Raw genomic sequence first — 25,595 nt, 5'->3', positions numbered from 1 at the left:
GGCAGTGGTGCAGAGCGCCCCATTCCTTGCACCCTGGTGAGGCTGGCTGCCACATTCCAGCTCCACTTCGTGTGGGACAAGGACTAAACCCCGAGAGAAGGGGCCTCTCTCTGCTCCTTGCCTGCACCCACGGCTCTCTGGCACCCGGGGTCGGCTCTAATCCCGACTCCATCACTTCACTCTGCCTGCACGCAGACAAATGCCCAAGCACAGCTTCACACTCAAAAAAGTCCAAGTTGTCTCCACCTGGCAGGCGCAATGGAAAAAACACAGAGACCTTCTCCTTCCAGCTCCCGTTCACATGGAGCTGAAGAGCCAATCTCGTTTGAAGTGTCCCGTGCCCAGTAGCCGGGCTGTGGAGGAGGAAACATCTCCCTGCTCCTGAGCAGGGGTACTACGGCCCCCCAAAGAGCCATGGTCCCACAGCAGGGGCAGCTTCCCAGAGATTTGTGGAGCAGCAGAGCCAAGAAAGACCAGGATACAAAGCAGGAGGAAAGGACCAGACTGAAACAGACTCCAGGGACAGGGGAAAGGGCAGAGAATGTTTCCCTGGTCTCAGGGAAGGGATTTGGGGTACAAATCCAGCTTAATGCAATTCAGCCGTGGATGCTCCTGCAAAGAAAGGGGTGTCTTTCCTCTGCCCTCATGCCAAGAAGAGAATTTTCCCTGGACAGGGGGCCGGAGATGGTGCTCAGCTCCATCAGCAAAAAGCCAGCAGAGCTCCAGAGCTGCCCAGTGCCAGCCCCAGCAGCAGCAGAGACACAAATCCTGCTCTGCCAGCCAGGAAAGGGGAAGGCTGAGAGCAAGGGGCCTCCTCAAAGGCCCTGTGAACTCCTGGGGTTAATCCCAGGATCACACCTTTCTCCTGTAACCTCTAGCTCTGGGAGCAGGTCAGAGGGAGGCCAGGCTGCACAGCCCTGACATGGGTCAGCCAGTGAGGTCCTGTCCCCACAAGGGACCCTGTGACACTAACTATACCCTGCATCCCCAGGGTGCTTGAAAAGCCCCATCTCCAGGGCCAGGAACACCATCAAGATCCCCCAGAAGCAGAGAGAGCAGGTCAGTCCCGGAGCCAAGAGACCCACTGAGGTGCCCTCAAGAAGCACCATTGTACCCTCCATCTCTTTGTGTCCCCCATATTCCTGTCACAGAAGGCAGTGGCCCTGCTCCTGCCAAGTAGAGACCTGGGAGGCACAGTCTGATCTAATCCTGGATGTGGGAAGAAAAAAAAAAAAAAAAAAAAAAAAGGTGCTTATTCCTGTTTTTTGGGATGAATCCCGCACCGGGACCACCCCCCCCCGCCCGGCCCGTGTTCTGCCGCGGGAGGTCAGCAGGGCAGTGCGGGGAGCAGAGGGGCGGTGGGGCAGCCGGCAAGGGGAGGGCAGACAGCTTGCAGGGGGGCCGGGGGCGTCTGGGGGAGGGCGGGGGCATCAAGCCAAATGCCCCCCGCTTTCCCTTTCGGGTCTCCAGCTCCCGGAGCTGGTTGTCTTGTGTCATTTGTTACTGCCAGGGGAGAGGGGATACCACCACCCCCCCCCTTTAAATTCCTGCTATTGTGGAGTGCAGACCGGGTTGGACCTGGGTATTTAGATGACATCACCGAGCAGGTTGGGTTATAAAATGAATGAAGCAGAAAGCAGCCCAAGTTCACTAGCTCGGCACTTCGCAGGCGGCAGGAGGGACCTCGGGGCTCCGCTCTGAACTTTGACTCCCGTCGGTCCCGTCCTCTCCCCGGGGCTGCCCTCGGCTCCCCGCTGCCCCCCCCGACCCCCCTGCCGCTCGGCCCCGCAGGATGCAGATCTCACCCTTGCTGGCTGGTGGACTTTTACTCGCGCTGCTCTCCCTCAGGCTGGAGGCGAAGCCGGCGTCTCAGCTCCCACAGAAGGTACGGCTGGAGCTTTCTCCGGCTCTTCCTCCTCTCCCGGTCCCGCTCAGAGTCCTAACGGCACAGGGGGAAACGTGGGGTGCCTGTGGGGTGCCAGAGTCAGTGCAAAGAGGGGTTCTTCTCTCCGCATGGGCTGTTTGACTGCAAGGGGGACTCCCTGCTTCTCCAGGCTGTCCCGAACGTCCGGGGACGTCGCCCCATACCAGAGGCTGAGTGGGACGCGGTGTGCCCCGCAGCCCGCGGGATCGGGGCAGGGGAGGCGGCAGTGTGCCCCCGGAGTCACTCTGGAGACCCCTCTGTGCCGGGCACGGGGGAGGGAGCAGAGCCGGAGCGGGGCAGGCAGCAGGTGCACGGTGGGACAGGGTGCGAGAGCAGAGCCCGCCGGGCAGTCCTGACCAAACAGGCCGGGCAGGGGCACAGAGGTGGGTGTCCCTTCCCCGCGTGTCCCATGAGGAAGGGGCGCCCCAAATGAGAGTGTCCCAGGGATTTGGTTTTCTCGAGATGCTGAGGACGAGGGATGTGCCCGAGGCACCCAGTACTACTGTACTGGGTGGTACTGCCCTGAGGTCTGGCACAGAGATGGAGACACGGTCTGACGAGTGCCCCAGGGCAGCAGTGGGATGGGAGTGGCAGTGTCCCTGTAAGGCACTGGGGTGCAGGCTGAAGAAAAAGTGTTGATACAGGGGGATGTTGGGAAAATGAATGAGGATTAACATTTCCATGGCTTGGTGGGCAGCAGCTCTGAGCAGGGAGAGAGATGGAAGGCCTGGGAGATGGGGGAGCAGTGTGGAGGAGGTGTGTCCCTCTTATTGTAGGTTAGAATTGGAGGATTGGGAGGACACAGAGAGCATTAACTAGGGGAGGGAGCAGCAGGGAGGAGGAACCCTGATCTCCCCACCACTGCTGGGGACAGTCTGCAGTGGTGCACAGGATCTGTGGGGCAGGACCCCTCCCCATAATCTGAAGAGGTCTGTAAACTGGTGTAAACTGATGAGGGATGCAATGACCGAGGGGGTCTGAAATGAAAGGACCTGCCGGCTTTCAGGTCCCTTCAGATAATGGGTTGGGGGAGGACGGGATGGAATGGGACGACAGGATAGTGACAGAAGCGCAGCTGAGGTGTGCAGCACCACCAGCCCTTTGGAGGGGTGGTGTGGATATGCAATGACCGGGACAGGAAGACACCGCTACGGTGTGGGTCAGGGGGATGCTCTGACCCCAGGGAAGGGAGCACAGATTTAGGGAGGGGAGAAAATGCTCTGGCCACAGCCAGAGCGGGGTGATGGACTGCACTGCCGGGCACAGACCCAATCGCGAGTTTGCATCGCAGGGGGGATACACCGACCCCTCTGCGCGTCCCTTACAGGGGGTCCCCAACTCTCATGGGGATCGCTGGGGACGGCAGCTCTGACCCTCTCCCCCCCACAGGCCTCCCGCGGGTCAGCGGCGGCAGCGGCGGCGGCGGCGGCGGCAGCGGGTCCGCCCGAGGCGGCGGAGCGGGAGAAGGAGCGGGAGAAGGAGCGGGAGAAGGAGCGGGAGAAGGAGCGGGAGAAGGAGCGGAGCGGCGGCGGCGGCTCGGGCCCGCGGGAGGCGCGGGAGGCGCGGGCCGAAGCGCGGTCGCGGGCGGGCTGGGCGCGGCTGCTGCAGGACCCGCCGGGCCGCCGCCACAAGGGCCTCCACAAGAAGGGCCTGGGCAAGGGCTGCTTCGGGCTCAAGCTGGATCGCATCGGCGCCATGAGCGGCCTCGGATGCTGAGGGACCCCTGGCGGTGAGTGCGCGGCCGGGCCGGGCCGGGGCCGGGATGGGCCGGGGGCCGCGCTCCGGTACCGCGGGGCGTGCGGAAGATGCGCTGCCCTGCGAACGCGAGATGCCAGCGCACGGGACTGCAGGTGTTCGTCCCGCTGAGCCTCGCAACCTCTGGCTTTGCTGGCAGGTAAAGAGGAGGACCCCAAAGCTGGCCTTATTACATTCCCGTCCGGAATCCACCGGCCCTCTCTCTGCCTTACCCTGCAGAAGGGTCAGAGACCTCAGCTGCTTCTGCAGCAGTTCAATCTGGATTCCCCCTAATTTGAGCTAGATCCCTGGGCTCCGGGGAGGATGCAGGAGGAGCTCTGGTGCAGCCACAGGTTTCTAGTTGCCCTCTCTGCTTGAAACACTTAGGTGAGCTATGGATAGGTGTTAGGAGGGCAGGGTACCCCCTGTGTGCCTGCAGTTGGAGAGTTTAGTGAGGCTCCTGTCTCAGCCATGCTCCAGTGCTTTTAAGGACAAACAACACATAAGTTCCTCAGGTGTCTTCTAGGTGTGGTGACAGCCATGAGTAGCACTTTCCTAACTGCAGTTTTGTATCTGAGAAAGTTATGGGAAGCTGGGAGAAGTTCCTCCCACAGTGCTTCACAGCCACTGTGCAGCAACCAATGCGTGAAGGAGTGGCTTCCCCAGAGTGATGGGTTGGGAAAAACATGGCAGTGCCTCCCCTGCCAGGTCTCCCTGCGGGTGCTGGGGACAGTGAGGTATGGTTCTGGCCTGGCCCTGCCAGCAGGACACACACAGATGAACTCACACTTCGGGAAGCACTTACCACTGCAGCCCAGGCCACTTGCTCTTCTTCCCATGGTCCAGCCCTGCAGTAGCATAACTGGGCACAGCAGGGACTGGATCCAGCATCCTGCTGCTCTGCAGAGCAATGGGAATAGCACAACCCAAAGGTGCCTACAGGATGCCAGTGCTGGTCTATGGCCTGTCCTGGAGGGATGGGTGCTGTTTCTCTCCTCCCTCATTTAGAAACTCTTCAGTATTGCCAAGTATTGCTAGCTCAGGGCTCCCAAGGAACACACAGACCCCATGTAGGCAGGTCACACCCATCCTCTCTCACTAAACCCATCAGAACAAGGAAAAAAAAAACTCTAACACAAGGGCAGGAGGAGCAGCAGCTTCCCTCAGCCTCTCCCCTGAACGCCAGCCAGAAAGCAAAGGGTGCACTTCCTTTCTTTAGCACAAGCAAAAAGCTCAGGGATGGCTTCTGCTGAGTCCAGCATCCCCCAGCCCCAGGCCATGGATACTTGGGCAGGAGTTTTGGCTGGGGATGGGTAAGGGGTGCTGCATGGCAAATACTAATGGGCACTTTGTTCTTGTTCCTCACAGGGCTTTGAGTCCGTAGTCCACTTTTTCCTACCACGCACGGCCAGGCACATCCCCAGGCAACACCTAGAGAAGCAGAGACCCCCTTGGAATGGACAAAAGATGTGGTTGTGTTTTTCTTTTTGGTACGAGGAATTATGGCACCAACTGTTTTGGTTTTGTTATTTTTTTAACAAGTGCTCTCTATCTTATATATATTATATATACAAACACTCAGCGAGACAAGGGACAGTGCTTTTCCAAGAGACTGATGAAGCCAGCTGTATAACATTGCTGTTTGTAAATTCATGTCATGCATAAATGTATTTATGTTGTAAAGCTATTTATATATTGTTTATAAAGAGATATTTATAAAAAATTATTTATGTAACTAAATGAAAAGTCAAGCATTGTAACATTTTTTGTCCTAAGTAGTTGAAAAACTTTAAAAAAAATCATTCCGTGTGGCATTTTGTAATCTGTCTTTATTTATCAAATTCACATACAATTTAAATGTCAGATTGATTGATTTTAGCAGAGCTCAAGAAGAAATTGTTCAGATGTTTTAGAAAAGTCAGGAGTGAGAGAAAGGCCAGCTGATATTTTAAGCTTTGATCCCATATGCAAAAGTAAACTTGTGCCCAATCCTGTGATGCTCTGATGGACTGAATCCTGCCTGGCGCTGCAAGACTCTGCAGACCCCAGCTGAGCTCCCTGCGAGAGCACACAGCCTTGGGCAGCACATCTATGCCCAGATCCCAAATGGCACCCGTGGAAATGAGCCCACCATGGTTAACAGCCGAGCCCTGGATCGACTGCAGCGTGACAAGGGCAGCATCTGTCCTAGTGTGCTTTAACTGCTTCTAGCCCCAGCTTCAGCCCAAAACTGCAGCTCTATCGCTGGTGCTGGATGGAGACGCCGTCCCTGCTGCAGCAACAAAGAGCCCGCGCTGGATCTGGCCCCCGGCTGCGCTGGTGGGAGCAGAGCTTTGTGCCACAGGCACTGCTATTCCGGGATCCAGTGGCCCACTAAGTGTCTTGTTGGTATTCCCATTCACCAGCCCTTTGCCACTAAGCTGTAAAGTCCCTTCCTCCAGCAGAGATTTATTTAACTGACCCAGGGACAATACGTAGACAGACCAAAATATACCAAGAGCTGCCTGGTAAGGATTCATGGACACAGCTGTTGCTACAGCTTCTTGCTATGTAAAGTGCATGAAATAAATCGTTAAAATGACTTGGAGCTCTAAAGGAAACAGCAAGTGAGGGGGCGGGGAGTGCAGTAAACACAAACTCCTGCTTGAAAGCTCTTTGGTCTCATTCTTCAAAGAGGCCTTAGAAAAAAAGAGTGGCAGGCGCCCAGCCCAGCCGTGACAGGAGTCACAAATTATGCCCTGGCCATTGTAGTGGGCTGGGAAACAACGAGCATTATGTTCTGCTGGGCTCCGGTGCCTAGGACAGGGCAAAGAGAAAGTCACCAAGACCCAGAGGCAAAGCGATCCTTTTCCTTAGCAACCACCAGGAAACCATAGAGACCTCCAGCCAGACTCGCCCCAGCTCTGACAGAACACTGGGTGCACAGAACGAGGATTCATCCAGACACCCAACAGCTCAATCATCAGGTTAGGAGTGACATTTCTGACCTCGCATGAGCACGGCCTCCATCAGAGACAGGTACCCACCTTGCAGTGCCCACAGGATCCAGCTGGACGGGGAGCAGCAGCTGATAGATCACATAAGATGTTGCCTATGGGGAACAAAATCAAGATCCTGGCAGGGAGTGAGGCAGGATGGGCGAGTGGCAGCTCCCATAGGGAATGGCAACCCACTGTCAGGGCTCTGTAAGGCAAATACACCTATGAAGGTTGCGAGCTCCACATATCTTTAGAGGGAAGGAGGGGATGTATCAGGAGCTCCTGAACAGATGCCTGTTAGAGGGCATCTGGCATCCAGGAAACCTGAAGGACAACAAGGAATCACTTACTGTGCAGACCTTGCACATCCAGGTCTGAACATAGGTGTAAGAAGGTGGTACTGCAGGTCCTGTTTAGGGTCCTGGTCCTTGAGTATGAAGCCAGAGTAGCGACCAAGACAGAGTGACCACAACAGTAGTGACCATGACAGAGGGACCAAGGTGGGGACAATTCCCCTTTCAGTTTTGGCTTTCTGATTCAAGCCAGAGCTGAAATAAAACCACCTGCCTGGTGACAGAAGGGTTGTCCTCAACACAGCAGCAGGAACTCAGCCTCAGGAATTCAATCCACATATTTTTACCACCTAAGTGAGGCAGAACCTGCGATAAGGTTGAGAGGTTGAAGATCACAGCCTGGGGTCACATACAGTCTGGATTCCTGTTTCTCCACAGCAGCACTGTCCAAGAATAAAAGCACAGCCCACAGCATGTCCTTTCCATCCACAGGGCTTCCTGGGAAAAAGCAAGCCCAAGGAAAAGGGCAAAGCTGTATGGCAAAAGGCCATTAGCTTGGCAGAGAACAACAATCAGAGCTAGAGCTCCTGGTGCAGAGGGAGAGGATAATAGCTTGGTTCCTCACTTTCCTGCTTCTGCTCTGACCAGGGATCCATCTGTCCCTAAGGACATGGATTCCCACCAGCAGGATGGGAATATTGTGCCCATGTGTGGTGGAGCTGATGTGCAAGAGAGAAGGCAGCACTCCGGAGTGAAAGATCACTTGGAAAAGCTCAGATCCACTCAACCTCAGCCTCTCCATGGCACAGTCAGACCAGTGGGTCTGATAGGCAGAGTGGCACTGCCAGCAGAGGTCAGTTCTCAGAGCACTGATGAGCACTTTCCTGCTTCACTGGACAAGCAAGAATGGGAATCAGAAGTGGCTCATTAGAACACAGCAATCACCCAAAATGGCCACAACTGCGTCTGCCTGACAAGGGCTCAGAAGAAAACAAGGGCAGCAAGAAAGTGGGGCCACAGGAATGTAATTAAGAGGCAAGGAGGCATCTCTTGCAGCAAAAACAAATTCCTCTTGCATCACTGCTTCCCCTGATGGCCAGCTAGGTCAGATTCTCACAACATCCCATGAAAGGATCCATGGCCAGTCCTGGAAAACTCCCCTGCTACATCCCAGCCCAGACAGCATAAATGAACAACAGTTGTTCTGGATGCAAGGTGCAGCCTCAGGAGGTAGCATCTGATATCTCAATCAGAATCTCAGACAACAGCCTTTACCAGAGGTGTGTACACACACCTGGAAGTGAGGGTAGAAGGAGTCCCAGGGTCCCCCGTCAAATTAGGTCAAATTAGCACTCATGGGATATTCACATTTCCTGCACTACAAGCTGGATAAGCAGGAGCCAACTCAGCTTCCAAGTGGGAACACTTGTGACATGATGTAGGAACAGCCTTGATTTCTCCTCTCCAGGAGCAATTCCTAGCAGGGGTTGAGCCATAGGCCCTCAGCCTGAGCAAGCACACAGCTCTCTAATGGAAGAGGACAAAGAGCTTCCTCCAGTGCTGTAGCACAAGTGCCTGTCAAAGCCCAAATAGGCTGAAGCAGACCTTGGAGCACTCACAACAGGGACACTGATGCCTTCTAATGTGTGGGAAACCCATTCTGTTCTCCCAGTCCGTATTCCATGTTTTTCCCTGGTACCATTCATGCAACTCTTCCCAGGTACTTCTTGCTGAAGAGTTACAAAGCCCAGCTCTGGTGATGGCAAATCCCAAAGCAGTGAAGCAAAAGAGAAGCCCAGAATCCCAGAGCAGAAGAGCAAAGGAATTTTCCATCTGGAAAGGGACTTGAGGTATGGAGCAGGGACTGCCAGGGGCAGAAACAAACATGCCCCTGCCACTTGCTCCAGGACTTCTCCAAGCATGGGCTGCTTCCCTCAGAATGCAGAAAAACAAAGGGAAGGGATCACAGGGGAACTTCCAGAGGGAGCCTGCACCTGACACAAGTGTGAGTTAAAAACAAGAAGGGAATTGAATTCAGGCCCCTTCCTGTCAGTCAGCAACTAACCTTGTCAGGAGGGATGGCAGCACTAACCATATCAGGCAATTCATTAGGTTGGGGCATGCAGCAAAAGCCCACACTCTCTGGAGCAGAACTACAGTGAAAATCCAGGGTAATGAGTTGCAAACTGCCTTTGTAAATGACACTTCTGCAGCGACTCCGGCAGGATGGGAAAAAGCTAATAGGAAAATCATTAGGTAGCATCCCTTTGATATTGCTGAAAACTACACAGGCTATTTTTCCTGCCCCCTCCATAATTAACCTGGTATATTACCCATAATACTCCAGGCTGATAGTCCCACAATGGATCTGCATCACGGGAAAAGAAGGGTATGCTACATAAAAGACAACTTCTGGAAAAGCTTAAAAGGTGCAAGATTTCCCCCCTACTGCACACACACATCTTCTTCAACTCCATCAGCAACCAACCTCTGCCCAGGCAGGAGACCAAAACTCTGTCACAGTCAGCAGGCAGGAGCAAGGCTGTCCTGGGAAATGCAGCTGATCTGCCCAAGGTTGCTCTCTGCAGCTGCAGCAGAGCTGGAAGAGAACACAGCTCTGTGCTTTGCCCCTTATTTACAAACTGTCCTTGTCCTTGATTTCCTTTACACTAAACCAGGTTACAGCCTGCGCCTCCTGAGATGCAGAACAGCTCTGAGGAGCAATGCCTACCCACCTGGCTTGTCTGCCAGCAAGGAGAGGTCATCTCAGAGTCGTGATGCAAAAGGTACAGTATCACAGCTGGCAAGTGATCCTGAAGGAACTGGTGCTCTCTAACAGCTGCGAAGGTGACAATGAAACACCAAGACGTTACTTACTGCATCAGCACAGTTACTTACACATCAGCAGCCTTAGGACTGTGCTAATCATGAGACAGTGAGTGAAACATGAGGGCTGGTGAGATAAACAGCATCTCTGGGAAGAATCTGGAGGGCAAGAGAACACTACTTCCAAACCTCATACCCATGAAAATACAGCCTATGGTCAGACAAGCTCCAAATACTCATGAAGAGGCTGATCCCTGATGGAGCGAGGCTTTGCTTACCCACCCCAATCATCTCTTCTGGAAGCACAGAGCTATCGTGTGACTAGGGCATTTCAAAAACATCCAAATGATACAGATTCCAAAGGCTCTTTGAAGATCTGGAGAGGTGGAAGCGTGTGCCATCTTCTACTAGAACAAGCAAAGACTACTGGCACAAATTCTTTTGTGCTCTGTATTTCGGGACTGTTAAATGACCTTAAGGCATCTCATTACTGCCTGGAATTTCCAGTGTGTATGTATGCATGTCCACTAGAGCAGAGACATCTTTTCTTATCAACAGGAAAATACTGTGGTCACAGCTACCAAACTCAGGCAATTTGCAGTGGGGCATGTCATGAGATGTACACACTGCACAAAGAAGCATTAGTGCCTGTGGATTCATAGACAGGGAGCAAAGTGTGCTGCTCTGTCCATTCCTATGCCTGGCTGATGAACGGAGAGGGGAGCAGCACCATGGAAATGCTGAGAAGCAGGGTCAGCCCAGGCTAGGGGGTAAACACATTACCATCACTTACCTCTGGGAGCTCTGTGGGAGGGCTAAACTTGAGGAACTACCAGCAAAATGTCAACGCTCCCTGAGAGACATGGACCTTCCTCATGGAGCAGAATGAAACATACGACAAATTCCTAAAAACTCTGCTCAGAAATTCAGACTGTCAGGCTAAAATTCCATATTAAGAATACAAGGTTGAGGTTACACATAGAAACTGAGATGTCTCTAAACTTTAATTTACCTTTCTTGATGCCCCTGGGTTACCCTCTCTCAGATTACACAAAAATATGCTATGCAGACTTGGGTTTTGGTTCCGTTGCATTAGGTCAGGTGTTATAGAGGACTTAGTGGGGTGGAAAAAAACAACAGGAGACTTTGTGACCAGGTGCCCAAGATAGGGCTATCTGGGTCTATTGTATTTGTGAGGCAGGCTCTTAGATTTCTCCATTTCCCCATGATTTAGAATAATAAAGAGCAAGGTTGTTTTTCTGCATTGCAGTTTGCAACAGACCAAAAATAAGAATCCCTAGCACCAGCTGCCCCACAAGTGCACAGGTTTGGGCTGCTTTACTGTGCAAGGGTGGGCTTTGTCTGGTTTCTGGCTTAGCTGAACTCATGTAACCCTGAACTGAAAGTTTAAGAAAAGTCTGGTTTGCCCATGCAATTTATGTTCTAATACAGCTATCAAAGATAAGGGCACTGTTTCTTCTCTCTTCCCTGCAATGAGCAAGCACAAGCCTGCTTGGCACACGTGGACCAAAGCATTTTGCATTGGATAAGAACACTAAAACCAAACAACACCCTCTGGGTGTCTGCATCCTTTTACATTCTTTCAGGAACTGAAAGATGTTCAGCAAAATTCACTTTGCAGGGCTGGTGGGAAAATGGCCACTTCTTTCCACCTCTGTCTTCAGTAAGGAACAAAGGCTTCACTTTCTCCAGATTTGCTCTGGAGAACAGGACTCTGCAGGTCCTAATCCTGTACACAATCCACAGAGAGATACCTGCAAGCCTGAGAGCAGCTCCACAAGCATCCATGGGATTTCCTAGGGCTGCACAAGATTGATTGCAGGACAGGTCTCAAATCTGAAGACTCTATCACCATCACTGATTTTCCCTCCTGCTCTCAACACAAAAGTTAACATTCAACTTAGCTAGGAAGGTGAGGAGGGAAGTAAAAGAAGAAGAAATTTTAATCCAAAACTTTTTTTTTTCTTCTGTTAAAGACTGACATCAGCATTGCTTTATTGTGTTCCAGAATTGCCTGATGTTAGCTGGTATCAAGCGAGTCTCGGCAGGAATGCCAGGGACATTTGTTAGCATGAGGCACAGCTTTAGGGCTAGGGCAGCCTACCAGCACTGCAATCAGCTGAGATCCTCTCTTCCATTTTCCACCTCAGTGCTCAATTCCATATTAAACAAGCACTACTACAAGTGGAGCTGCAGAACACAAAGCTAGACAATAAAGCCCTGAAAAGCAGAGGGAAGGCAGTTTCCATCCACTTTCTCTCCCTCTGGGTGGAGAAGGCAAACAGAAGTTCAATAGCTCAAAGTCTGTCCTGCTGCAATCTTGGAGCGAGCTGCAGCTGGAGCATCCCATTGCTGCCATAAACCAAAGCAGGGCAGGATGCTCATCCTGCACCAGGGAGCAGTGTCCAGCAGTGCTCAGACAAGCTGTGTTAGCTGCCTCCAGCAGGCACAAGCAATCCATGGGAGGTTGAATTAAATCTGCCTGCTTCCACCTCCCTCCCGTCCCCATAGCAGTCCAGCTCCCTGGGCACTCCCCACTTGAAACTGCCCACAATTCAGCCCCTAATTCACACAACTCTGCTCTGAGTTGCTGCCCTTCCTGTAGTCAACAGGATGTCAACACAGTCTTTATCTGTTGTCCTTCTCAAACAGCACAGCACCTCCTGCATCCTTGCCCGTTAACAACTCTGCCTTCTGCTTCATTTCTGGAATAGCTTCTAACTCTTTCCTTCAAGCCAGATTCATTAACCAGCTGCTGCAGAGCTGTTTGCCTCCCCCAGGTACTCTGTGCATGTCATTTGTTAATGACTCATCTCAGCCTGGGCTCATTGCAGACATCCCCCTCCTTTTGCAGCACCAAACCCTTCACTGGCACACCAGGAAAGCCAAACATGCAAACAACTCCATCCCCACCAATACCCCAGTCCCTTCTCTGTCCTCTGTCATCATCACACATGGGACAACTTTTTATTCAAGTGCTATTTCCTCTCTTGCTGCTTTGCTGATCAAAGGCAATGCGAACCAAAGCATAAATAAGATCCTCACCCCCAGCCAGGCTTTGAGAACGGCAAAACATAAGAACAAACTCAAAAACTTCCAACCATTAAAGAAGCTTCAGCAAACTAATGTGACTTCTGTAACTGGCAGGGAATAAACACCAAGTACACCAAACTCACATCTACTTCCCCAGCAGACTGTGGCTTGATGAGGAGCTAAAATGATTCCCAAAGGCATTTGTATTCCTCCTGCCACTTTGCAGGACTGATATCAAAAATGGAAAGGAAAGAGGACCATAGAGCCTCACTAGTCAAATCCAGTGAGGAAGTGGATCTCCAGCACATTGCAGCTGTCCACACAGCAAGTTAGAAACAGACACAGTCCATCTCCATCACACAGACTTGAGGACACAACTTCCTGAGAAGCTGAACAGCTGAACACTGGGAGAAGCTGCAACAGGAGCTAATACTGCCACGGATTGGGAAATAGTTCTCTTGAGCTACCGGTGAAGGCTTCATGTTCTGAGCTTATCCACTTAACATCCAGGGGGAGAGAGACCTGGTAAAGAATCAGAACCCTGACCAGAACCAAAAGTATCTGGGACTGGACCCAGAGGAAGCTGGAGGGAGGGTATTTAGATCTTCCTCTCCAGACTGAAAGCTGGTGTGCCTGCACTGCAGGAGAAGAAAAGGAGAGGGATTTATTTTCACAAATGAGCAAGTCCTGTGACTGAGGACTGCAAACATGCACATGGCAGAGTCCTGGTAGCAGTAAGAGGAAGGCACGTGCATTGCACAAGCAAATGCAGGTGACAGCTGGCTGCAGGACTGGAGCACTGTCACAGTCCTCTGCTTAAACAGCTCCCCTGCCTGCTCAGGGAAAGAGCTTCTCTTTACAGAAGTGAAATGCAAGAGCCAAGCCACAAAACAGCACTCTGCTAGATGCAAAGGAAGGAACTGACTGGCCTAAAAGCACAGCTGCAAACCTTCCACAACCAGGCATCAAAGCTGTTTAGGCTCAGGACACAGGGCTCAGCTACCAGCTTTGCCACAGATCCTTCTGCACAAATCTGACAAAGATGAACTACTGACAAAACGTGAAGAGGCTTCCCTGTCTCCCAGATGCATCAGAGACCAGCCAGACCTCCAATCAACGTACTCCAAGAATCAAATAAATGCTCAAGTGAACAAGTGACAACAAGACTAAAAGAGCCTCCCAGTCAAGACTCCAGACTCTGACATTAAATCAGCATTTTTAATTTTTTTTCTAAAATGTACTTTTTTATGAATTGCTGTTCCAATGCTTCCCCCTTAAAAAAAACCCCACACCGTGCCAAACTAGGTGCAAATCACCTGAAGTTAATTTGTAACAAATAAAAAAAAACCACAAAACAAAGGCTGAAATGCTTTAGAATCACAACAATGTAAAAAAAAAAAAAATAGGGAGGAAAATACAACCTGAAAGTGTTCAAAATTCAGAAAGACTTGTCAAGTCCATTGCTTCAGCAAGGGGATGCTGCTGCGACCCCTGCCAGTGGGTCCTGGGCCACCAGCCTGCCTCCATGCCAAACAGGCTCCTCTCCCACTGTCGCCAGCATCCAAGGAAGAGCGAATGCATTACCCTTTGAAGGTATCAATGGGGGAAACAACTCACAGGCAGCTCTGGGAGGTCACATCACATTCAGGAGGAATAGTTTCTAGCATGTCCCTAACCACCTGCAAGGTCTGTGTGAAAGAGCAGCCTGCTTCCTCCTTATTGTACTGATGCCTCAGAGATGCAGAACAGTGCTTTAAATCTGTGAGAGATTAAAGGGCTTAGTAAGGGCAGTAAACACAGTTAAGTAAACAGCCCAGCACTGGAACTCATCTTCACAGAGCGAGGTAGTGTGAATTTCACCCCAGTTTAAAATAGACAGGGGTAGTGGAAAGGCTGAAGGCTTCCATGTAAAGCAGTTCCTGGCCTAGAAACCTTCCTGTGCTCCCTTTGGGAATAAAAAGATCTGTGTTGATGGCTTCCTCACTCCCAGCCTGGCTTTGGTAGCCACACTTCAACTCTGGGATTCTGATGCTTGCTATAGAAGCTCTCCCGTGATCTGATTCAGTAGAGCAGCTTCCTCAAGGTTAAGCAGCAATGAACTAGCTGGGAGGGAGCAAAACGGTCCACAGATATTTTGGTTTTTTCCTGCCCCTTTTGGTTAGTCCTTTTCTTTAAAAGTCCCTCTTGACAGGACCAGAACAGGGACACCCTGAAAATTCATAGGAGCTGCACAGTGTAACTTAGCCAGATGCTGCTAACTGGGAGCTATTCAAACAGGGCTTTTACTTGCCAGCTGGGAAGGGACTGGCCCAGAACCCACTGAAAAAGGAGACGCGGGCTCTTTTTGCTCCTCCTGTTGTCATTCCTAACTGAATGACCTTTAGATGGCATGTTCTAGTGACGGCTGGAGACCAGCCCTTTGACTTTGGACATCTTCTTTGTGGGCTGCCTTTGTTCTGTGTGTGGAGGGCACTCTCGCTCTACCAGCTGCTGTTCCATCTCCTGTGCCGACGACGAGGCTGTAGCTTTTAATGTTTTCTTTATGTTTGTGACCTGGCCAAGAAGAGACAGTGAATCAGCACCTGCTTCTTCCTCCCCTCGCAGCAGACACTCTGTTCATAAACATATTGAAAAACCCCTGGAGTATAAGAGTGGAGATTATAAAAGAGACTCTACCAACAGTAACATGCTCTGCATTTGAGTTTAATAAAGGTAATGTTTCATCCTCATTTACAGACAGAGCTGATAGTATTTCTAGTCTGGAATAACTAGGGTTTACTTTTTTCCCTAAGAGACAGTGGTACAATATTGTACCACCCCTCTGTCTGGCTGGAGGGACCTACTACTGCCTTGGTGCAGAAGGAGCAATCCTACCATTCTGTTAGCCAGAAGCAGGAAGGGGAAAGGAGACAGTAAAAGAAAAATCTACTCTCAGGACAGAACTCAAAAAACAAAAATGCCATTTGGCCTGCCTGACTACCTGAGACACATGCAAAGAAACAGGAACAGAAATTAGTTTTGTGGGAAGCAGCAGTAATGTTTCTTCTACTCTGTCTGAAAGGAGAGATATAGCACTAAGCACCATTCTCAATCCCCTGGAACTCTGCAGGGCTCACCACAAATACAGTGAGCAAACCTTCAAAAAAAAACCCCAAACCCTGGGACTCAGGTGTGCCAACTCCAAGCCAAAGGCATCCGGCAAACCTAATGTGCTATGGATACGGCACAAGCCTCCAAGGAGATGCAAAGACAAACCTGCAGGGACGATAACCCCACGCAGGGTCTCGGGAGGCCCCTGCCCACCTTCCCAGCGGCAGGGCCGGGCCGCACCGCGGGCTCGTGCTGCCACCTAACGGCGGGAGCGCGCCAGGGCCCGCCCGGCCCGCGGGAGCGGCCGCGGGCACTTCCCGCAAAGGCAACCGAGACCCCAGAGACTTCTAACTACACTTCCAGCTTTAACAAAGACAAGGGGATTTGAATTCCTGCCTGCCTTGTACGAAGGGAACAGAGCTGCAATGAAGATTTGTGGTAAAAGCATAGTTTTCCTAACAAATCAATACAGGAAACCACAATTAGTGCAGTCACTTAGCCTAAATTTATAAAAAATTATCAAGGGAAGTTCCACTCTGCTGGATGTCTGATGTTTGTGGTCTTGCACTCAGAAGCAGATGTGTTTTCTTTCTACCCCATGCCTGATTTGCATGACTGTTAGCCTTCTTCTGAGAGCCGTGACCATCAACCAGGCGTTTATTATAGATTATTTCCTTCAGAAAACAAACATTTATTCAACAGCATAGAGGCCTGAGATGACCCTGTACCCACCTCCATCTCTACCTGCTGCTGAGTTCGGTGGTGGTTCTCTTTGTACTGGTTGGCTCTAAGCACTTGCTGCTCAATTCCTAAAAGAACTGCTTCACAGCCATCACACCTGCAAGATACAAATGATGTCAAACAGTGTTTACAAATTCTCCCTGGAGCACCTCAATCAGGCAATCTGAAAAGTCAGGCTCATCTAAAAGTTTGAGAGATTATTAAATTTATACTTCCTGCTTAGAGTTACAAACAGCTGGCAAGAAAAACCTTTGCTGTGTACTCAATATATTTCTCAGCAGTCTCTAGAGAGTCTGTTACCCTTACCATCAGAGAGTAAGTGCAGGTTCAATGCACTTTCATCTTCCTTTCCAGACAGAATTACAGCTTAAACATGATGGAATACAGTGTTAAAATGTAAAATTTTAAAATTATAGAAAAAAATAATATTGAGATAATCCTCCTGCCTGTTAAGTGTTCAAATGACAAGAGCACTCAGCACGGAACTCAGAACTGGAAAAGACAAAAAGGGAATTGGCAGTGGGTTCACTGTTACCTTCCAAGCAATGCTGCAAGGTCCTGGAAGCTGTCAGAGTCCTCCCACCGTGATGGGACTGAGGGAGCTGGAGCAGAGAAGCAAAAAACCTGCCCCCACCACAGGACAGCATATTTGCCCAGCAGTTTAATTACTTTTCATGTACTCATTACCATAGCAACTAGGAAGCAATTCCCAGTCAGCTCAGGACCTCCACAGGCTCTACAGTCTATGCAGGAATTTCTTTAGGTGGGAAGGGAATCCTACAAAAAGATGAGAAACAGCTCCCTGGCTAAGGTACAAAGAGATAATACCACAGTCCCACTATAGCTGCAGACAGGCTGCATTTGCAGGAACAAAGAGAAGACAAAGCCACCTGAAACTTCAAACTTGAAGAGATATCCCATCCAGAGAGCTGTGATTCTCTAGAATTTGCCCACACAGTTCTCAGCACAGTGAAAAAGACTGAAAAGTAACAATTCTGTCTTCATTATTAAGTGTTACAGCTCCCACCACAGAACAGAGCCCAGTTTGGCACCTCTTTCTGCAAAGTCCTCAATTCATCACAGGGGTTCTGCCATGTAAAAGCTACAGTCAGAGCAGAAGCTCACAGTGTGGTAGAGTTTGGCTTGATACATAATGCAAATTAAATCCCAGATGGGATCTTGGAAAACCTGCCCAACAGACTCCTCCTCCAAGTGCCTACTTATAGCATAAGACTCCTGATTAATGGAACATGGTGAAATTGAGCCAGCACTTGAAACTGTGAGGGGAAAACAGGACAAGCTATGTATAAGGAACAAGGAGGGTGGAGAGACTGCCTCACCATTCCTGGAGTGTTTTGACAATGTTACTGATGTCCTTCTTCTGAATGTCTCTGCCAATACAAAAATCCACCTCTAACACCTGGTTTCGTTGATCCAACTTCCCTTGGATAATATCTGTGTAAACCGCTTCAATAATGAGATCTTCCAGCTCCCTCAGATTCCTCATATCCAGGTCCTTCAGCAACACAGAATAGGGAATGCACTAAAAATAGCAAGACCAAGAGTAAGTGAACAGTCCTAAAGCAAAAATGAATGGCTAAGCCTCAAAAGGTTGAGACTCAAAAGTTTATTGTATCCCACATTTCAACCTGCAGGTGCAGCAGTGACTGATCATGGCAGAACAAATGCTTGCCAGGCTATGAAATATTCTGACACAACTTTGGTAATTCCTGAAGCTTTGGTATAGTATAGCACATTCTAGAAGAAAAAAGGTAAATGGGATTGTAGAAGAAATTAAGAGTGTGGCATCATTTTCTCTAGAACAAAAAGTCAGTGCTTTTTAATAATGATTCTCCATCTCCAGCAGTGAATAAAAGCCATACAAAGTTTCCCAGACCTTCCTGACCAATCTGCACATCAGTTCAGACACCCCCACGCTTCACACATGGAAGTCCATCCACTAAGTCAATATCCCAAATGCACCAGGAGAGAACACTCTACCCTACATGTACCTTCCCAGTACAGGATTTTTTTTGTGAGTACCCAAGCAGGCTGATACAGCTTCAGTGCTCTGGAATGGATGCCATTTTCTACAACAAAACCAAGAGACAACAGCTGTCAAACCCCACACACTTTACCTTCATTCGGGAAGCCAGGCTTACAATCGTCAAGTGTTTCAGCTTGTTCTTCTGAGTCACTGTTAATTCAGGCAGGCTATCTTTGTTTGCTGTTAATGTCAAAAAGACAAGATTCAAGACTTAACTTTGAAAATTACATAATCCAGGCTCCAAAACTTCAGGCTAGTTATGCTAGACTACACCCTAAAATACTGAATACTTCCAGCTAATGTGGGTGCTGGCTGGTGAGCAGAGTGTGCTGCTGCAGATAAACTGGCACAACCAGGGAGAGAAGGGGAAAAGTTAAGAACAACTTAGCAATTCCATTCTTATCTGCTTCTTTAGTAATTCTGGTTCTGGAATTATAAGGTAATTCATAACTGGTGCCCTGCCAAAACAGTTGGTAAATGGCTTTGTTTCTACCAAGTAATTTTTATTTCATTAACAAGCTGACAGAAAAAAATCTTCCTCCTTTGCTGATCTGGTTGCAAATACAGCTGGTTTTATTTCCCTGAAGAGCTGCAGAATTTAAAGTGCAAAGTACCAAGCTGAGGAAGAGAGGAGAAATCATTAATCTAGATGGCCACACTGTCACTGTATTATATCTATGTGCCTCATGAATATTTAAAAAGATAAAGGAAACTGGCAGCCCTCCAAAGCTAAGAAACTCTTTAAAATATCTACTTTAATGGAAATTAGTGTTTCAGGGCCACTCAAGTTCTCCCATCCATCCCACCTCATCCAATGCTCTGCATTTTGATTGCTTTTCACCCTTTCTCTTTCTTCACTAGAAAAGGAAGAATGAACTGTGCTGTCACACAGTAACACAAGAGCCATGGACAGCGAGCACATCTTCTAATCAGTCACAGAATTCATGAGGCTCATGTTGCTCCACAGACACTGGAATTTCCAGTCCTTGCACTTACAGATGCCACTGCTCCTTACAGGAAGTAGATAGCTCATATACCACCCTGAGAAACAGCACTATGACAGAATTATTTGTCACACTCTGTAATGGTCTGGATGAGGCTGCTACCCACAAATGAAGCATTAAATTGTAGCAGAATGGAAGCATAAGCACTGGAGATAAAAGCACATTTCAAGAGATACAAAGATGATTCACACAGTCTTTCTAAAGCTGTATAAAAGTCATTATTTCAACTTGTATTCTAGCTAAGAAATTATTCACTTTGTTTCAGCAATGCCGTCATGGAATAATAGGTTATCTCACAAACCATATAGGTTTTTATAAATAACGCAGAACAATTTTGTCTAAGTTTTCTGCAGTTTCCATAACTGGTGTCATCTAAATTTCCATAGAGATGTCTGAAATTTCCCTTTACAGAGGTAAATGGCCTGTGAACATCAAGGAATTGACTTGGTCAATTGAATTGGTCAGCTGCAGACCAATTAAACCCAGCACTGCAGTCCCATCCAAACCAGTAGCACCCCAGAGTCTCTAACCCTTCCTTTCATTTTTAGCAAGCAAGAAGCACACATGACCCAGACCCCATACAGACAATTCTCTACCTAATAAACTCTTGTTCCTGGATGCTTTCACCCAGCCACACTACACCAGGTATCTAAGAAAGCAAAGAATTGCCCCTGACAATCCTACAGGGCAACCCAGTCCCACCCTCTGCAAACAGGCAGCAGTCTCTTACCTACATAGTCCCGGTAGGTGCCATATGCAAACAGGTTCAGCAGCTGGAAATAAGCAGCATTAGACCCCTCAGCAAGCTGCATGGGGAGAAAAGAAAAGTCACATAAATTGGGCAACACAAGCCTGATAGGCACCTTCTCCAGAGAATGGTGTAAGTCTGCACAGGACGTAAGCAGAAAAGCAATTATATCCCAAGCTGGACCCCTTCTAAGGCCTCAAGAGCAGGATATTTCAGCAGTTTTAGAGTCAAGATGATCCAGTCATTTCTGTGCACTGGAACTTAACTCCAGTTTGGACTGTCGACTGCTTTGTGTGGCAACTTGGGAGGTTAAAGAAAAAAGCAATTCTTGACTTCAGTTGACAACCTACAGGGCCTGCTCCTCTCATCAGGTGATAAGCAAGCAGGAAATGGTGATGGCTGTAAGGATCCTGTGAAAGCCAGGACAGCTTACCTGCAGAGCCACCACAGCTTCAAAGCAAAGCAAGCTGGGACACTGTAACTGGAGTGAATTTGAAGGTAACTGCTCTTCTCTTGCCTGCAAACTCTTCACTGGAATAACAGCAGCACCAAGCAGTGATTTTTACTGATTGGGTTGTTAATACCATTAGCTGCACACAAACCCAGGAAAAAAACAGCACTTGTGATTTGCTGCTGAATGACCATCAAGGTGCTTTTATGCATATTTAAGAGCCTGTCTGGAAAGCCAAACTTGCTGTACACTGTGTTACTCCAGCTGCAGAGATACTCAACTTAAGATTCTTTCATTGTAGAAGAGGCAGGGGCTGGCAAAGCACTCTCAGCAAAAGCTCTGGAACTTGCTTTCCACCTTGCTTTGAAATGGTTTGGATTTGGTTACCACCCAGGCCTGATACACTAGACATCTGCTCACAAAGACTTTTGGAGAGCACTGAAATTCTGCTTTCCAGGACAGTAAAGAAATAGAAAGGGACTTTTTCCTTGCTGGCTGCCAAAGTGCCTTCTTAAAACTGCTACTGTGCTGCTGCCAGGTTTTTGCTGTGTTAGCAACTGCCTTAAGGTAGCAAAGCTTCATATAGGTATTCTTTAACACCTAACATATACAAGCAAAAGCAAGGTCAGCCTCTTATTCAAAAACATCTCCCAAGCCAGGTAAGTTGCAACAGGCCCTCCTGGCACAGAAATTTCATCCACAGGCTGCCTGTGGAAACTTCTGAAGATCCCTTATACCGGTAGTGCAGTAAGGGCATTAGAATAACAACTCAGCTCTTACCTCTTTCACATTTGTTAACTCCAACAGCTCTCCAAAGACATAAACCCCAGGAGCTTCCAGCACTTGGTTTATAAGAGCAGTCAGAGCTGAGCCACTTGTTCCTTTGGCTAGTAAAATGAACTGCTCTAGAAGATTGCAGGACGGCTTCTGTTCTCCTGCCATTCTAGGTTTGCAATCTGTCAGCAAAAGAACATAATATTAACACATCCTTTCTCCTCTGCCTGGCAGGGGGCCAGAAGGTGCTCAGCAGAGCAACATTTCAGCTGCCAGCCTTTTCTTCAGCATTCAGGGGGCAGACCAAAAACCCAGCAGGCTCAATTGCTGATTTAGCTGAGGAACAAGGATGACTCCCACAATTTCTAAGCAAAATTTCTGTCTGATCTGCTCCCTAAAAGGATCTGCTCTTGCAGATCCCTTCTTGTAAGACAGGAGTTTATATTTTATTGCTGTTTTCAGACTTTTCCTTCTAGTGATGCTGCCCAAATAATACCAACTGTAAAGATGCTTATTGATACACTTGATTGACTTTCTCCTTCCTCATTGCACAGCTCCAAACCAGCAACCAACATAATTCCCTGTGAAGGACTGATGCACTCTGTATGCCCACACATCCCACCTTTTCCTTTGACTCTGGCTATTGATAGATTGTGTTCCCATAATTCCCACTGAGCCCAAAAGGTAAAAAGAACTGGGGCCTGTAAGCAGCTCCCCTGTCTGCACTGTGCAGTTCAAGTGTTTGGGGTTAACTGGGAAGCTTAAGTGATAAAAATACCCTTTCTACAAAGGCTCTATTTAAGTCCGTGTGAAGAGAGGTCTTTGTCTTCAGCTGCTGCCTGACATTTCTGGTGTGCATGTTGTCTCCCAGCACCAACATGTTGCTTTTGAAATGTAAACCACTATTTATTAACAAGTTCCAGAGAATGAGCTGTTTGTTTACAAACAAATAAGACAAAACTTCTCAAGCATGTTATTCAGAAACCAAATAAAGAACTTAGCAGATAAGGGAGGTTTTGTTTATGTTTGTAAGGGATGATTAGCAAGCAGAGAGTATAACCTTGATGAAAACCAAACACCAGAGAGCCTGTCTGGTTCTGTGTGACCCACATGGGCTGGGCCCACATCCACCCTTGTGGGGGCAGCACAGTCATACAGGGGTTTTGCTGTTTCACCAGGCCTAACCAAATTAAGGCTTGTGAAGGCATCACAGCTTCATGTATTAATCAACTTCTAAAAATACACTTTACTTTGTTCTATTACACCTGCAGGTACAAATGGTCTCAGCTTTAGAGGGCAACCTTTAACACTCTCCACACCGAGATATCTCAGCCCCCGAAGTCTCTCTGGGGTTCCTTCCACCAGAGGCACAGCACAGCTGCTGAACAGCACCTCAGCTCTGATCCCGAAACCCCTGCACCACAGAACACTCAGTGTGCCTGCCTAACACATCAGTGTGCTCCCTCTGCTCGCAGAGAGGGCAATTTCCTCACGAGAGAATATGGATTGACTGTGCTAGGAATGAGATTCAGATTTCACAGTTCTATTGTCCTCCCTCACAGGTAATCAAACCATGTATGAGGTTACAAAAGACTGGCTGGCTGAATCCATGCCCTGCTGGGAAGAGATGCAATTCTCTGCCCCTTTCCAAGTAAATGTTCGGACAACTGCGGTGCTATCGCAAGGTGTGTGCACACCCGTGTCACAGGGAATACCTCGCTGCTTCCACAACCGACTTATCGCGGTGAGAAGCGACTGAAATAAAGCACACACTCCAACGTAGCTTGTCCAAAGGCTACAACAACCCAAGCAGGGGGACAAGCCGGGCTTCTCTTGCGGTCAAGCCTTTCGAAGGTAGCTCAAGGAGTTTCAGGGCGGGGAGCGGCCCGCAGACCCTGCAGCAGGAAGGCGGGGGTTTCCCGGCCCTGCCGTTCCCCCCAGACCCCTGGCAGAGCCTGGGGCCCCACCGAGCCCTGCCGCAGGGGGGAATTTCCTGTGAGTCCCTCACCGCCGCCCCCGTTCCCGGGAGGCTTCTCCCAGTCCCGGCGTTACCTCTCCGCTGCCGGCCTCCCGTCCCGCCGCTGAGCCCGCCGCGCCTCACGCCGCCATGATGGCGGCACCGGTGTCCGCGCGCGGCTCCTTCCCCCCCGGAACGCGCGGGCCACGCCGAACGTTCCGCCCGACCCCGGCGGCCGCACCGAGCGGGAACCGCGAATCCGGGAATGCCGCATCCCGGGAATACCGGCATGGGGACGGCGGGCTGGGCGTGCTGGCACCGACAGAGCCATGGTCCGGCAGCCCACGGAGCAAACTTCACTTCTTTATGCTGCGCCAGCTGCTCTGCTGGCTCCCAGCAGCTGTCCAGTATAAGCAAGTAAAATTCCTGCCTCTTTTAGGGGATATGAAATCCTGTGGCAGCATCACGGCGGTTTGCACCCCAAAATAACCCGTGCAAAGGGCTGCTGTTGTAAGGCCACTTCGTTATTAGAAGTGGGGCCATTATTAGATTGAATGGTTGCACGGAGCACTTGCACCGACTCCCCAGGGAAGTGATCACAGCTCCAAACCTGGCAGAGCTCAAGGAGTGTTTGAACAACACTCTCAGGCACAGGGTGGGATTCTTGGGACTGTGCTGTGCAAGGACAGGAATTAGGCTCAATGATCCCTATGAGTCCCTTCCCATTCAGGATATTTGGTGATTCTACCAGCTGAGCCTCTCAGGCCAGTCCTCCTGGGAAATAGCAAGAGATGGAGTGAAGATAGAACTGATTTTGAACTCCATAGAAAAATGGTCCATACAAATGATAAATCAAAGGGCAGAGCTCTGGCTGTGACATAGGGGAGCAGGGAGGGAACTGGAAGGGTTAAGATCCTCCCCAGGGCATAGATCAGGAGCCAAAAGATGCTTGAAGGGGTATCAGAATGAGGGTAGAAACAAGAGGGAATTGGGGATTGTTAACCTCCCCAAAGTTTGTAGGCTCATCCATGCCATGTTGTGAACTAAATGTGCCTCTGTTAAAAATCCTTCAGCTGAGAGCAAAGTGCTTCTGGCTTTCAGTCAGCAAGTCTCTGAAGATCAAATCATGGACCAGGAAGGGGGGAGCTTTCAAGGAATGAACATCAGAAACTATTAGGGAAACTGATGGGGCTTAGCCTGTGTCTCAGAGCCAGGGCCCTGGGGTCCCATCATGCATCAGAGAAGGAGTGTCAGACAAGTGCAGAGATGCAGGTGTTGGAATGCTGTTGTGACACTCTGGGCTTCACAGCAAATTGGATGTAAAAAACCAGACCCTGCACAACAAGGGAACTCAGCCAGGGCTATAACAAGCCAGTCAGTAATTTACTTAAGCCACACTTAGCCCTCATCTGCACAGGGAGGGAGAATTACCTCTTTAATCACATCCTAACCAGGCCCTTCCCCACAGTTCCTGTCATCCTGCAGACATGCTGGAACAGTTGCCTTGGACAAGCAGTGTGTGGCCTCCTTTTTCCCAACACTTGCTAAAGCTCGAATTCCAGGCTGAAATAGAAATGGAAATATATTATTGTGAGCTATTTTCCATGGATTCTGCAACCTTTTGCTAGAGCCTGTGGCTAAAAATCATCTGTTAGCCCCATGTAGGTCAGCCAGGAGTCTCTGTCCTGATACCTCCCAACTGTTGACAGCCAGCCTGGCTGGCTGACCTGGACTTTGGAGGACAGAGTCAGCTAAGCTCAGCTTTTGGGATGGATTTTTGTTTTTAAGAGGAAAAAATATGTGTATGTCCAGCTGTCTCATTCCCTTTTAAACAGCTATTGCAACCTCTTGCTCCACCCACGCAGCTCTCTGTGTGCCAGGATATGTTAATCCATTTTATCTTTTAATGTTGGCATTATCTCTTGGCTCACCCCACCTTTTCCCCTTGTGACTCTGCAGTCCAGGTCCCTTTAA

At 49.4% G+C, this 25,595-nt stretch overlaps 2 protein-coding genes across 2 annotated transcripts; one reads left to right on the top strand and one right to left on the bottom strand.

The window, feature by feature from the left end:
- Window positions 1–1,661: 1,661 nt before the first annotated feature.
- NPPC (natriuretic peptide C) lies at window positions 1,662–5,472 on the top strand. The gene is made up of 3 exons (XM_031505681.3): window positions 1,662–1,885; window positions 3,314–3,653; window positions 5,027–5,472. The coding sequence occupies exons 1-2, from the start codon at window positions 1,793–1,795 to the stop codon at window positions 3,638–3,640; spliced, it is 420 nt and encodes a 139-aa protein (XP_031361541.2). The 5' UTR covers window positions 1,662–1,792; the 3' UTR covers window positions 3,641–3,653; window positions 5,027–5,472.
- An 8,539-nt stretch (window positions 5,473–14,011) lies between these two features.
- On the bottom strand, window positions 14,012–23,794 carry COPS7B (COP9 signalosome subunit 7B). Its single transcript, XM_021544293.4, has 7 exons — window positions 23,717–23,794; window positions 21,671–21,846; window positions 20,422–20,497; window positions 18,779–18,867; window positions 17,981–18,183; window positions 16,632–16,737; window positions 14,012–15,362 (listed from the first exon to the last, which is right to left on the bottom strand). Exons 2-7 carry the CDS (start codon window positions 21,830–21,832, stop codon window positions 15,204–15,206), a joined length of 795 nt encoding a protein of 264 aa, XP_021399968.1. The 5' UTR covers window positions 21,833–21,846; window positions 23,717–23,794; the 3' UTR covers window positions 14,012–15,203.
- Window positions 23,795–25,595: the final 1,801 nt, after the last annotated feature.

This window comes from Lonchura striata, chromosome 9, assembly GCF_050655825.1.
Source record: "Lonchura striata isolate lonStrDom1 chromosome 9, ASM5065582v1, whole genome shotgun sequence".
Lineage (NCBI taxonomy): Eukaryota > Metazoa > Chordata > Aves > Passeriformes > Estrildidae > Lonchura > Lonchura striata.
Note: the sequence above shows the minus strand (reverse complement) of the source record. Positions and strands in the feature narration are given on the sequence as shown.